The sequence below is a fragment of the Cavia porcellus genome, unplaced genomic scaffold (genome assembly GCF_034190915.1).
Source record: "Cavia porcellus strain 051 isolate PalLab524CR breed Dunkin Hartley unplaced genomic scaffold, mCavPor4.1 scaffold_40, whole genome shotgun sequence".
In the NCBI taxonomy this organism is placed as follows: Eukaryota; Metazoa; Chordata; class Mammalia; order Rodentia; family Caviidae; genus Cavia; species Cavia porcellus.
Genome location: NW_026947523.1, coordinates 8,989,376 through 9,001,336, shown reverse-complemented (window position 1 = coordinate 9,001,336; position 11,961 = coordinate 8,989,376). Strand labels below are relative to the sequence as shown.

The window sequence follows — 11,961 nt, the reverse complement described above, 5'->3', positions numbered from 1 at the left end:
ATGAGGGGGAGAGCCAGTCCCCTCCCCCGTGCCACCTCTCCCATTGTTCCTGGGAACAGGGAAGAACCCAGAAGTAGACACTGTGGACGGGTGGCCACGGCACGCCGGCCAGCACCCAGTTCTGCCTTTGCAATGTGACTCCAGAGAGAATCTCAGCCTCTGTGTCCTGGAGACCGCCTGCCACAGGTTCAGACCATCGGCTCTCCCTCCTGATGCTCTTGCGGGACTGAGGTGGATGGGCCACCTGCCTTCTGCGTGGTGGGACAGGAAACCTTGTGCCCTGCCCTCCAATCCTCTGCGTGTCACACTGAGTCTCCCTGGGAGCGCAGGCCAGGAAGTCCCCTCAGCCTGCACCGCTGCTGCCCAGCGGGGTCCGCCCCCTGCTCTCTCGGGGCTCCGCCTCCACCCAGTCCCCACCAACCTTGGGCCTCACTGAGTTTCTCTTTCACTTTGGGATCCTGAGGTCCTGCACCAGGGCCCAGCTGCTACCGCAGGTCCCCAGGGCGCCCACGCCAGCAACGCAGAGGAGGAGACGGGGTCTGAGCAGCAGGCAGCTGACCCGCGCTGGCCCGTCCACTTGGGGCAGGGGCAGCGGGAGCAGGTCGGGGCCTCCAGAGCGGGGCCCTGTCTGTGCTCAGAAAATGGAGCGCTCGGACTGGAGTGGAAGAGACTCGCTGGAGGAGGTCTGCCCACGGGGCTGCCGATGGACCGCGCACTACAGGTACCGGCGCCGCCGCCCGCCCGCGCGCCCGCCCTGCGCGCCCTTCCCGGTTCCGCCCTCCCCGCCGCCTGTGGCCGCGCACTGGCGGGGCCGCCCCTGCTGGCCCCGGCCCTGGACTCCGTCATCCCGGGCTGCAGCGGGAGCCCGAGCGGACCGTGGGCGCTCGGTGCCCACCCGCGATCCCGCGCTGGCCCGCAGCTGGCGCGGAGGGCGGCCCTCTGGGGTGTCCCCGCGGGGATGGGGACGGCGCGCGGCCAGGGTCCGCGCAGCCGAGCCTCGGCACCCGCGCTTCGCCCGCAGACCCGGGGCCACTCGGGGGCCGCAGCAGGAGGAGACCTCAGAACGCTTGGGCGGAGAGCGAGTAGTTTCACATTAGGAAAGCCTGCCGCGCGAAGGCGCCGGGGTGGGGGGGGGGGGGGAGACGAGCTGGAGGTGGGGTCCGGGCGCGGGAGCCGCCGGCCCTGGGACTGTGCGGGCGCCGCTCCCTGTCTAGCAGCCGGGCTGTGTGCGAACACGGGGCGTCCCTAACTTTTGCAAAAACGCAGCCTGCAGAGGTGGAAAGTCAGAAATGAATGAAGTGAAAGGTTAGACGTTATTCTTTGGGGGTGCGGGAGTTTTGTGTCTTTGACATTTTCTCCCTGCTTGGGGATGACTGGGCAGCAAAACAGGGAGGCAGGGCGCCCCATTGGAAGGACCAGAGCTGGACCCCGGGCCGAGAAGGGCGCCCTCTGGCCCTTGCCCTCTCTGCCCCTCGGCTGCCTTCTCTCTCACCTGCAGAGGCCGCGGGGCCTGGGGGGCTGTGGGAGGCGCCCGTCCCGGGCTCTGGGGACCTGTGTTTAGTGGGCAGCCGCCTGGCGCGACTACGGTTTCTGCAGTTCCTCTTTCTCTCCTGTGCCCACAGAAAACTGATAGAGCAAATATATAAAAAAGCATTCAGGTTCTACTTTCGAAACCTACGCTACGCCTATGGCCGGAATAATACCTTCCTGTGCTTCCAAGTAATAAGAGAACAGAACAACGAAGTCCTTCACAAGGGGGTCTTTCTAAACCAGGTACCCTCCAGTCTCTTCTCTGGGACAGGCAGAAGCTAGGCCAGGTGAGAATGCAGAACCAATGATCAGTAAAAGCCACGTGGCGGAGTCCTCCGACCTGCTGTCCGGCCTGACTGTCCCAACTCTGAATGACACCCTGTGACTTCTCACAAGAGGCCTCATTTGAGAGGTGTTGTTCCACTCTACCGGCGCTTACTCCCGAGGTCGGGGCACCCCGATGGTCAGGCACCCCGGGCACGCTTATCTGTCCTGTGACTGCTGGGGTGCTCAGTTCTGTCCTGCCACAACCCTGAGCCTCCGCGGCCCCCATCTGCTGTCTTACAGCACAGGGCCCCACCTCCCTCTGCCCCAGCTGCTCAAGCCTTCCGGGGGTGTCTCAGTTACTTTTCTCATTGTTGAGACACAATACCTGACACCCACAAATTAAGGGAGGAAAGGTTTATCTCCCAGTTTGTAGAGGTTCAGTCCATACTCCACTGGCTCAAAGGCAGGAAGAGATGACAGGAGAAACGGTCCAGGGCATGGTAGGCAGCAGACGGGGCAACAAGCAGCAGCGGCAGCCGTCTGCCTTCCTTCCCTGTCTGCATTCCCTCCAGGGTGCAAACTTGTTGACTGGTGCCACCTCTCTGCAGAGTGGCCCTTCCGTTATCCACACGCTTCATCCTGTCATCACACCCTTAGTCTACATTTATGTACTCTAATCCAGCTACCATCTAAACTCCCTATGACCATACGACAGCCAGATACGGGTTACAGTACAGGGGCTCCCAGGTGGCCAGCACCTGCAAGCCCAGTACCACCTCCACCTGCCACCTGCACATGTGTCAACACACACCTGCCTGTCTCCTAGACCTTGGCTTTTCCAGTGCTTTGGGCCTGGGCCCTCTGGGTGGACAGGCTCCACCCCACCCTAGAACAGAGCTATCCACAGATCAAAGTTGGAACCCATTTCTCTGGTGCCCACAGTTTAAATAGTCACTAGATACGAATGGAATTCATTTGAATGACGGAGTCCAGGATACCTGCCATACTGTCTTCCCGTGCCCCACAGGGCGGGAGTGCTGTCTCAAGTCAGACAAGCCTGATTTCACCTGTGTGTGGGACAGCAGAGCTGTGTCCCTTCCCAGGGCAGCAGGGGGAAGACATGAGCGGAGCCGGGGCTCAGAGTACTTGCTGCCCAGGAGGGGTGCTGAGTGGATGTGGGAGTCCACGTGTGTGGGAGGGGCGACCCCTATGGCCAGGACAGGGAGGGCTGGAGAGGAGGGAGTCCGGGAATGAGATGCTGGTCCCCCACCCTGTGCCTCGTCCCCTCCCTGTGCTGCGTGCTCCTCCAACCAAGGGTCCCCCTTCTCCTCCTCCTCTCCCAGCCCAGCCCCTTCAGACTCCACGCAGAGCTCAGCTTCCTGTCTTGGTTCCATGACACTGAACTGTCCTTTGATGAGAACTACAAGGTCACTTGGTACATGTCCTGGAGCCCTTGCCCGGAATGTGCGAAGGAGATTGTAACATTCCTGGACAATCATCACAACGTGACCCTGACTATCTATGTCGCCCGCCTATACTACCATTGGAACCCCACATACAAGGAGGGGCTGCGAGCACTGGTGCAGGGAGGGACCCGGCTATACACCATGGCTTTCCCAGGTGAGAGGTGGGGTGCGGGGACCGCTGAGATGGAGGGTCGGGGCGCAGGGGTGGGGGAGCTCTGGGCTCTGATGTTCTCTTCCCTCTCTCATTGCAGAATTTGAAGACTGTTGGAGTCTCTTTGTGTGCAATGAAACATTCAGACCTTGGGAGAATTTCCATAAATGTTGTTCGCTCCAGGACAAAACCCTGCAGAAGATTCTCAGGTGACTGGCTCTTCCTGCTTCTCTCCCCCTCCCCTCCCCCTTCTGCCCATCCTGCTCTGGCCTTCCGGTTGAGGTCACAGGGATCCCTCCCTGGCTGTACCTACTCACCTCTTCCCGCTATGCCCCTCACCTCCCTTTGGCTCCTGGTCCTCACAAAACATCCTTTCTCCTCTCCTAGTCCTAAAGACCCCCAGATTCACATCCACCGACCACACTGCTACCCCCACCATAATAAGTAAACCTTGGTATTAAACCAACTGTAGTCAGGCATGGTGGTGCATGCCTGTAATCTTAGCACTCGGGAGGCTGAGGCAGGACGATCGCTGTGAGTTTTAGGGCCAGCTGGGCTACATAGTAAGACCCTGTCTCAAGAAATCAAAACAAAATTTAAAAAAATTGAACTGACCATAAATCAGTATATGAACATTGGAATATTATCTGTATTCATGACACAGTCACCACTGTAGAGACAGAGGACAACCTTCTGGGCCCTTCGCCTGTTACCATTAAACGTGTGATTTGCCTTTACGTCTGAGACAGTCAGGGACTTCATAGTGTTTTCAGTTAAAAATTGTTACTCTTCACTTGGACCTAGAAATTCCTAGTAGGTAACTGAAAGCAGAGCAAAGCTTGATCTTAGTTCTGTAAAACTCCAGGTCAAATCCTCAGCTCTGCAACATGGAGCACCTGTCTAAAAGTTAACAAAACAAGCCTTACTAACCCTAAATTTACCCAAACCTGTCTCGTTACCCTTCAAGACTGAGGCTACCAGGCTGAGATTTACAGGGACATTTGACCATGCCAGAATCTCCCTCGCTCTAAATCTAGGGTCACCTTGGGTTCCAGCACAGACTCACATGACTGAGGCTGCCCCAGTCCTGAGGATTCTGCCTGTAGGAACTGAATGGCTGCCTCTCAGTTCCGCAGTTTTCTTTGGAGCCGGCCCCAGCCCACACAGCACCTGCAAAAAGCTGGTCTCTGTTCTGCAGACAGGTCAGTCTGAGCAGCTTCAACTGTGCTCCATCAGGTGGGACTCAAGCTAGAGCCCTTCTGCGATGCTCTCGGACTTTGCAGTTAAAGCCTTAGCCTGTAGATCCTCTTGGTGCTTTGGTTTTAATTTCCGTTGACACTAAAGCAAGGACCCGTGCTACCCGGTGACAATATGAGAAACGTCCCTCCAGGCAGACTTGAGCTCTCAGGGAACTCCCTGGTGCAGTCACTGTGAGGTCCCAAGGCCATCCAATGACAATGCCATCGTCCAGGCACAGAGACCCCAGGGCAGCTCCCACATGGGCTGGAGCCATGCCGGCCATGACTGAGGGGCTGGTGGCATTGTTTCTGCTGTGGTTCCTGTCCCTGGCTTTAATGTCCACTTCTCAACGTGCCCCTACATGGTCTTTCCCCACCACACATGTATCCCCAATGTCCCTGTGTCCTGTGTCCCTCTGACAAAGCCACCAGGAGCACTGCATCAGGCCACACCCTAGGGCCTCCCTCCCAGCATCATCGCCCCTGCAGAGGGCGCGCATCCAGATACAGTGCACACGACTTCCGGGGTCGGGGCCTCGGCATCTGGACTCAGGCCCACGGCAAGGACCCAGGTCCTAATTGGACTGCCTGTGGGTGGGGATCACAAGGCTCCTGTCCTTTCTGTGTGCCTGTCTCCAAGGGGGTTCCTGACCTGACACTGCCTCCACCCAGCTCTTGCTGCACCCTGGAGCCTTTGTTCCTGTCACCACTCCCACCCTGTGCTGTCCCCCAGCCCTTCCGATAGAGGAGCCTCTGGGGGCTGCAGGTGACACAGGAAGTGAGCGGGGTGTCCGGAGCCAGGAGCAAGCCATGAGCTGAAAGTATTTGGGAGGAAGCCCAGGGGAGGGTCCAGCATGGTGGCCAGGGACACTTGGCCCTGCTGTCCCATTGTCACTGGATAGAGTCTGAGGAGGCCACCCAAACAGAAGGGGGCCCTCAACTCACCCCATAGGGTGAGTTCACAGAAACTCACCCTAGGTTCACAGGGTAGGTTCACAGAAAAGGATTTTCAGGATATGTCTGTGAGGCGCACCAGACAGTTATTAGGCAGGATTCTAACTGTACACACTCAGAAACAGTAGAGCGAGTGTTTGTTCTGAGTTGGGAGTTACTGTGTGATGCTGGGTGTCACCAGGATGGGTGATCTTGGTGTTTTCCTATTGCCCGTCAGATTCCCACCTGCTGGCTCGGTTAGGATACAAACCATTTTCCATGTGTGCGAGGTTGAGATCTGCCGCCCACTCATTGCTGAGGGTAGAGGTCTGACAGGGAGAGCAATTTCCAGGTGAAAAGCATGGGCCACAATTTATAAGTTTCCTGCAACTTTCAGGCCCCTAGGAAAAGTTTTTGGATGGAGTTTCTGTAAAAAGAAACGTCCTTCAGGATCCTTTGTGTCCCGAAGTGGCAGTGTTTATCAAAAGTACAGTTTAAAAATTACAGTTTCCTTGTCTCTACCTAATTTTAAGTCCTTTATCCTATCTAATTCTTCCCTGCACAGGACTTTTGATTTTGTATGAGGACTTTTGATTTCTTACTCTTAAAGGATGCCGAGGGCCAAAGCTCTATCTTCTTACAGTTGCTTTGGGCTGAGAGAGGGCAAGGATGGAAATTGTCCTTCTGCCTGATGTAAAGGAAATATGGGAAGATTGAGTTGTTTTTTTTAAGGACCATCATCTTTTGATGGTCAGTCTGTTTCGGGAAAGCAGCACATCAGCAGCAGGGCAGTGCAGCTTACAGCAGGGTCTGAAGTGCACTGCTTTGTGAGTGTCAGCCTGGGAATACAGAAGCCACAACTCAGAGCTGTCAGGAACATACACCTGCTATTTTGCTTTGATAATAGTACAGGTGACCTTCAGCTTTCACTTGGATCGAGAGTAAGCTAGAAGATACACATTCTACAGGCGTGTTAAGCAGGCAAGGTTAAATAATGGTAAATGGTAGATGCCAGACAAAATTAGTTAGTGTTTGGGAGTAGATTTTCATCCTGAATACTAACCTCTGCAGTGTGTGTTTTGAGGTGTTTACCCCAGTATAACAGGTGACATTTAAGAGCAGGCCGATTGCTCCCAGCTTTGTGAATCCAAACTCTAATTATTTTTATCAGATTACTTTTGGAGTATTTTTGCGATTCACAGTAAGCACACTCGTGGGGGAATTGGTCCACAGATGTATCACATCTTGATCTCTTTTACTTCCCCTTTTGCTCCTTCCTGTGTTCCCTGTCCCCAGACACCCTTCCCATCCTTTTGGAAAAACATGTGGTTAGTCTCAATTTCATTAACTTCTTTCATGCTTCTAATTTCTTTCCTTCTATTAATTTCTTACTTGGATTATTCTTGTTTTTCTAGGATATTGAAGCACATCACTCAGTTATTTATTAGGGACTGCTCTATTCTTTTTATAATCATCCCTGAAAGACTGCTTTCATTGTGTCTCGTTGTTTTTCATGTTGCGCTTCTGTTGCCATTTGATTCTAGGAACTTTATTTCTTCTGTGATTTCTTGACTGTTCCTTAGTGTGCTATTTAATCTTCATGTGTTTGCAATTTCTGTGGCTTCTTTTGCTGTTGACTTCTAGCCTTGTTTCACTATGATGTGATACAATACGAGATTATCTCAGTTCAGTTTTATTTATTTAAGGTTTTTTTTTGTTTTTTGTTTTTTGTTTTTTTGTTTTTTTGTACTGGGGGTGAAACTCATGACCTTGTGCCAGCGAGGCAGGTGCTTGTGACACTGAGCTAAATTCCCATCCCCTAGTTATGACCTAAGATACAATGTATTTGGGGGAAAGTTCCATGTGATGTGGAGAAAAATGTATACTCTGTTGTTGTTGGATGAAACTCTGTAGATATCTGTTAAATCCATCCACTCAATGGTGTGGTTTGACTCTGATGCTTCTTTGTCTGGTTGACCTAAGTGTGAGAGTAAAGTCTTCCATATGGTTGTGCTAGTGTCCATCTGTCCTTTTCAGTCCAGTAGTTTTTGTCTTATGAAACTGAATGTGGCAACATTCACTGCATATATATTTATAATTGTTATCTCTTCCTGTTGATTTGTTCTCTTTCCAAGTATGTACTGGCCATCTTTGTCTCTTCTGATCAGGACTTGAAGTCTACTATGTCTGAAAATAAGATAGATCTTTGTGGTGATTTTCAGGCTCCTGTTGAGTACAGTGTGACTTTTAATCTTTCATCTGTAGTCTACTGTTTCTGGATGAGGTGTGTCTTTGTAGTCAGTATATGGTTGCATTTTGGTTTTTGATCCTGTCTGCCACGCTGTGTCTTTTGACTGGGTAGCTGAGAACACTGACATTGAAATTTATTATTGTAAAATGTTTATTTTTTGTCCAGTGCTGATTCCTTTATTTTTTTTTTCCATTTTTTAAAATGACTTCCCAATTAGATATGCACTTCCCTTTGGGATTTTTGCTGCTGGTGACCTCCCTGTCTCTATCTAGGATCTCTCTAAGTATATTCTGCAGTGCTGGTTTAGTGGTCATGTAATTCGTTAGGATTTCTTTTCATGGAGTTTTTACTTTTCTGTCAATTTTGAACGCTGGTTTTTCAGGATAGAAAAGCCTGGGTTGATGATTGTTTTCATTTAGGGCTTGAAGACATCACTGTAGAATCTTCTGCCTTTCAGATTTGCACTAGAAATCCACACTTATTCTAATGGTTACCTTTTATAGACTACTTGCTGTTTTTCTCTAATAGCTTTTGGTATTCTCTCTTTGTTGAATTTCTGAAATTTTGATTATGATGTGCCCTGGGAAAGTTCTTCTCCCATTGTAGATATTTGAGGTTCAGTATGCTTCTTCATTTGAATACTGAATGTTTTCTCTAGACTTAGAGAAATTTTTGCTATGATTTCAGGAAAAATTATACCTTTCTAATTTTTCTTCATTTTTATAGTTCTGAGTGTTTGGTTTTTGTTTTGTTTTTCTTTGTAGCAGGGATTGAACTCAACGACCTCACACCTGCCAGGCGGTGCTTATGCAGCTGAGCTAAATCTCCAGCCCATGTTTTGGATTTTTTTAAAAAGTCATCTAGCAACCACGGGACTCAGCTTCATGACATCATGTCATTTATGATCTGCTCTATCCACTTTGTATTCTGTTCCTGACACTCTGTCCTCATACTGGTCAAGTCTGCTATCCATTGATTTTTGTTTCCTATCATTTATCTTGCTGCTTTCTTTTCATACTTTCAAATTCTTTTCCAAAGTGGTCATTTGTGTCTTGCTTAACCCATTAATTACTTTATTGTTTGTTTCAAGATTGTCAAATACTGTATTAATAAAATCTTTTATCTATTTAAATGTCTTCTGCATTTGCTTGGGTTTTTTTTTTTTCATCTCTTCAAACATTTGAGCGTTTGGGTTTTGAGTTCTTTCCCTATAGTTTTGTCTACGTTGGTGTCCAGGAAGTCAGCTTTTGAGAAGTTAGTGGTTTAAGGGAAGGGCATCTTTTTCCGTGCTTTCTTATGTTTCTATTGTTTTGTGTTGTGGGTTACAGGTACGATGAGAGACTCTGTCACTTCTGTGGATGTCTCTTTAGTCAGGCTGTGCCTCCCTCTGCTGTGTCCTGGGGTTTGGTTATGTTTTGGTGTTTGGTTCCCTCTTCAGCCTATTCAGTGTAATATTTGAGGATATTCTTAGAGCCCAGCTCTCTTCTGAGGGTTTGAGCCCCAGCACCACAAAGAGAAGAGAAAATGAGCCACAGGTGCATTGACAGCACAAAGACAACCCAGACATTGGCATACAGTGGAAACTAGTGAGAATCAATAACTATACTTCCATCAAAAATAGAAATCAGCAGTAATAAGAAAAACAAAGACTAACTCATATTGACATAAGAGCCAATAATAGCTACAACTATAGCTCCCTTAACAATAGGAAAGAAAGGCCTGGTGATTTAGCTCAGCGGCATAAGCACCTGCCTTCCAAGCAGGCGGTCATGAGTTCAATCCCCAGTACCAATAAAAAGTTAAAAAAAAAAAAATAGGAAAGAGATATGCAATAGCAAGTTAGACACAAATACAAACCAAATACTGACATAAAGCAAATATTGAAAGCAACAAATTTCCTACCATTAACAATAGAGAAGAAAAAAAAAATAAAAAAGAATGCAGCGATAATAGCATAATCAACTCAATAGCTAAAAATTAATAAAGATTGATAGTAATAATAATAATGATGGAGGATAAAAAATAATAAGAATGTGGAAGAAGAGAAAAATGAAAGAAGTAAAGTTTGAAAAAGAAAAGAGAAGCTAGGCATGCTGGCACATCCCATAACCTCAGAATTCAGGAGGCTGAAGCAGGAGGGTCACTGCAAGTTCAAGGCCAGCCTGGGCTACACAGTGAGTTCAAGGCCAGCCTGAACTACATAGTGAGACGCTGTCTCAAACACCAAAACAACAACAAAAAAGCATAAAAGAAAGTTAATAGAATGAAGCAAAAGTAACAGAAAAGGATGAAAAAAAAAAGCACACAGCAATACATACAACACAAATGAAGACACAGAAACAAGTCCAAAAAATTCCGCCACTATGGTGGCATACATCTGAGATCTTGGCACTTGAGAGGCTGAGGCAGGAGGATCACTTGAGTTGAAGGCCAGCCTGGGCTGTATAGTGAGGTCAAGGCCAGAATGAATTAAATAACAAGACGCTGTCACAAAAAAAAAAAAATCCTTCCACGGGTTTGGATGCGTGGTTTCCCTCCAGAGCCTGTAGCCCTGGAACCCGCCCAGTGTGGGTGGGGGTCAGTGAGTCACAACCAGGTCCTGTTTTATCTCCACACCCACTCTGCTCACGACTGCCCAGCTGTTCTTGCTGGGGTTGGTCAGCTGGTGAGCTGTGCTGCCTCCTCGTGACGGCTCCCCGGGTCGGTGCTGCTCTGTGTTCCTCAAGTCACTGCTCTGTGTCATCTTTGTGGCTTATGGGCGCATGAGATTTTTCTCTCTGTCCGTACACCCAGGATGTGGCAATTATTCAAGCCAAAGCAAATACCTCATCCTGTTGTCAGACAGGAAAAGCCAACAGACACTGAGCTCTGTGCTGGAAGCAGGCAGCAAGCGGGCCCAGTCGGCTGGGCTTAATAACGTCAGCCCTTGCACACTCACCCCCCAAAAACCCCACGGCTGGCCTGACTTCTTAGGACAGGCTGCGACCGCCATACCTCTCACCTGGTCAAGCTGCTGAGGGGATCTGAAATCAGCCCACTCCTCTGTCTCCACCCTGTGGCAGAGAAACCCCAGAGAGCCTGGAGTAGTGTTGTTCTGTGACTTCTGACTCTAAGAGGAGCTCAGTCTTAAGCAAGAAACCTCTTTCCACGATACCTTTTGACTGTATCACTCCCAGGTACGGTGGACACTGCAGAGAATTTCTTCTCCGACTCTCACTTGCGCGTGAACTCACAGTCTGATGGCCGTTCTGGGGCAGCCTTGTCGGCTCATTGCGTCTCCCTGGGGCTGTCGACCCCCCGCCAGGTTTGTCTTGTGTTTTTGGAGCCAGAACCTGGGGCCTGGTTTAGTGCTCCAGACCGCTTCTTCTCTTCCCTGCTTTTTCTTCAGAGTCTCTATAGTTTCCGTGTTTCCTGTCGGCCTTTCCTTGATTCCCAGAGTTCTGCTTTTTCCTTGACTAAGTTGTTTTCCAGGTGTTTCAATTCCAGGTCCAGCGGTGCTGTATTTTCCATCGGTCTTTGTGCTGTCATTTTATATATGAGCAGGAAATGTAACTCTTTTGCTTTAATTACAATATAGCCAAATAATAAACTAAACAGCGATACCGCTGTCTTTATGTGAACATTGGCTGTTACATGGGCTCAGAACTGAGCTCTGGCCTCTCACTAAACAGTGACTGACTTAAGATAGCATAAATAATAGAAAACCTTCAGTGGACATAATAATCTTTAGTAACCAGACTATTCATAATGGCATTTTATCTCAGAGTGAGCCCTATACAAGCAGCCCAAATTTTACCATAGAGACACTTGAATGTATATCAAAATAATATAATAGCAATAAACTGAGAGGCTGAAGGACAGGTATTTGGAGAAGCTGGTGACACTGAGCATGTGGCCCTCTCATGGCAGTAGGTTAAGATGCCCCAGGCGGGGTTGGGGACTGGCAGTGAGCGACAGTTGATACAAGGTTTGGAGTCCCTTTATGGCTACAGCTTAGCTCTCTGTTTTTATCTAACTATTAATTATGCTACTGTTTGGTTAATCTTTCAGGCTCCATGTTTAATACCAAGTCAAAACGAGTACCGTGTTAGTCAAAGTAGATGTATTTGTCAGGGTTCCTCATGG

The 11,961-nt window shown here is 49.4% G+C and overlaps 1 protein-coding gene across 1 annotated transcript in view; it reads left to right on the top strand.

Moving 5' to 3' along the window:
- Nucleotides 1–339: 339 nt before the first annotated feature.
- The window catches only part of LOC101787475 (DNA dC->dU-editing enzyme APOBEC3-like), a 17,011-nt gene continuing 5,389 nt past the window's right edge, over nucleotides 340–11,961 (top strand). The window contains exons 1-4 of the mRNA XM_063243716.1: nucleotides 340–721; nucleotides 1,623–1,773; nucleotides 3,141–3,417; nucleotides 3,515–3,623. Coding sequence (XP_063099786.1) covers nucleotides 642–721; nucleotides 1,623–1,773; nucleotides 3,141–3,417; nucleotides 3,515–3,623 — 617 coding nt within the window. The 5' untranslated portion in view covers nucleotides 340–641. The remainder of the gene's footprint in view (nucleotides 722–1,622; nucleotides 1,774–3,140; nucleotides 3,418–3,514; nucleotides 3,624–11,961) is intronic.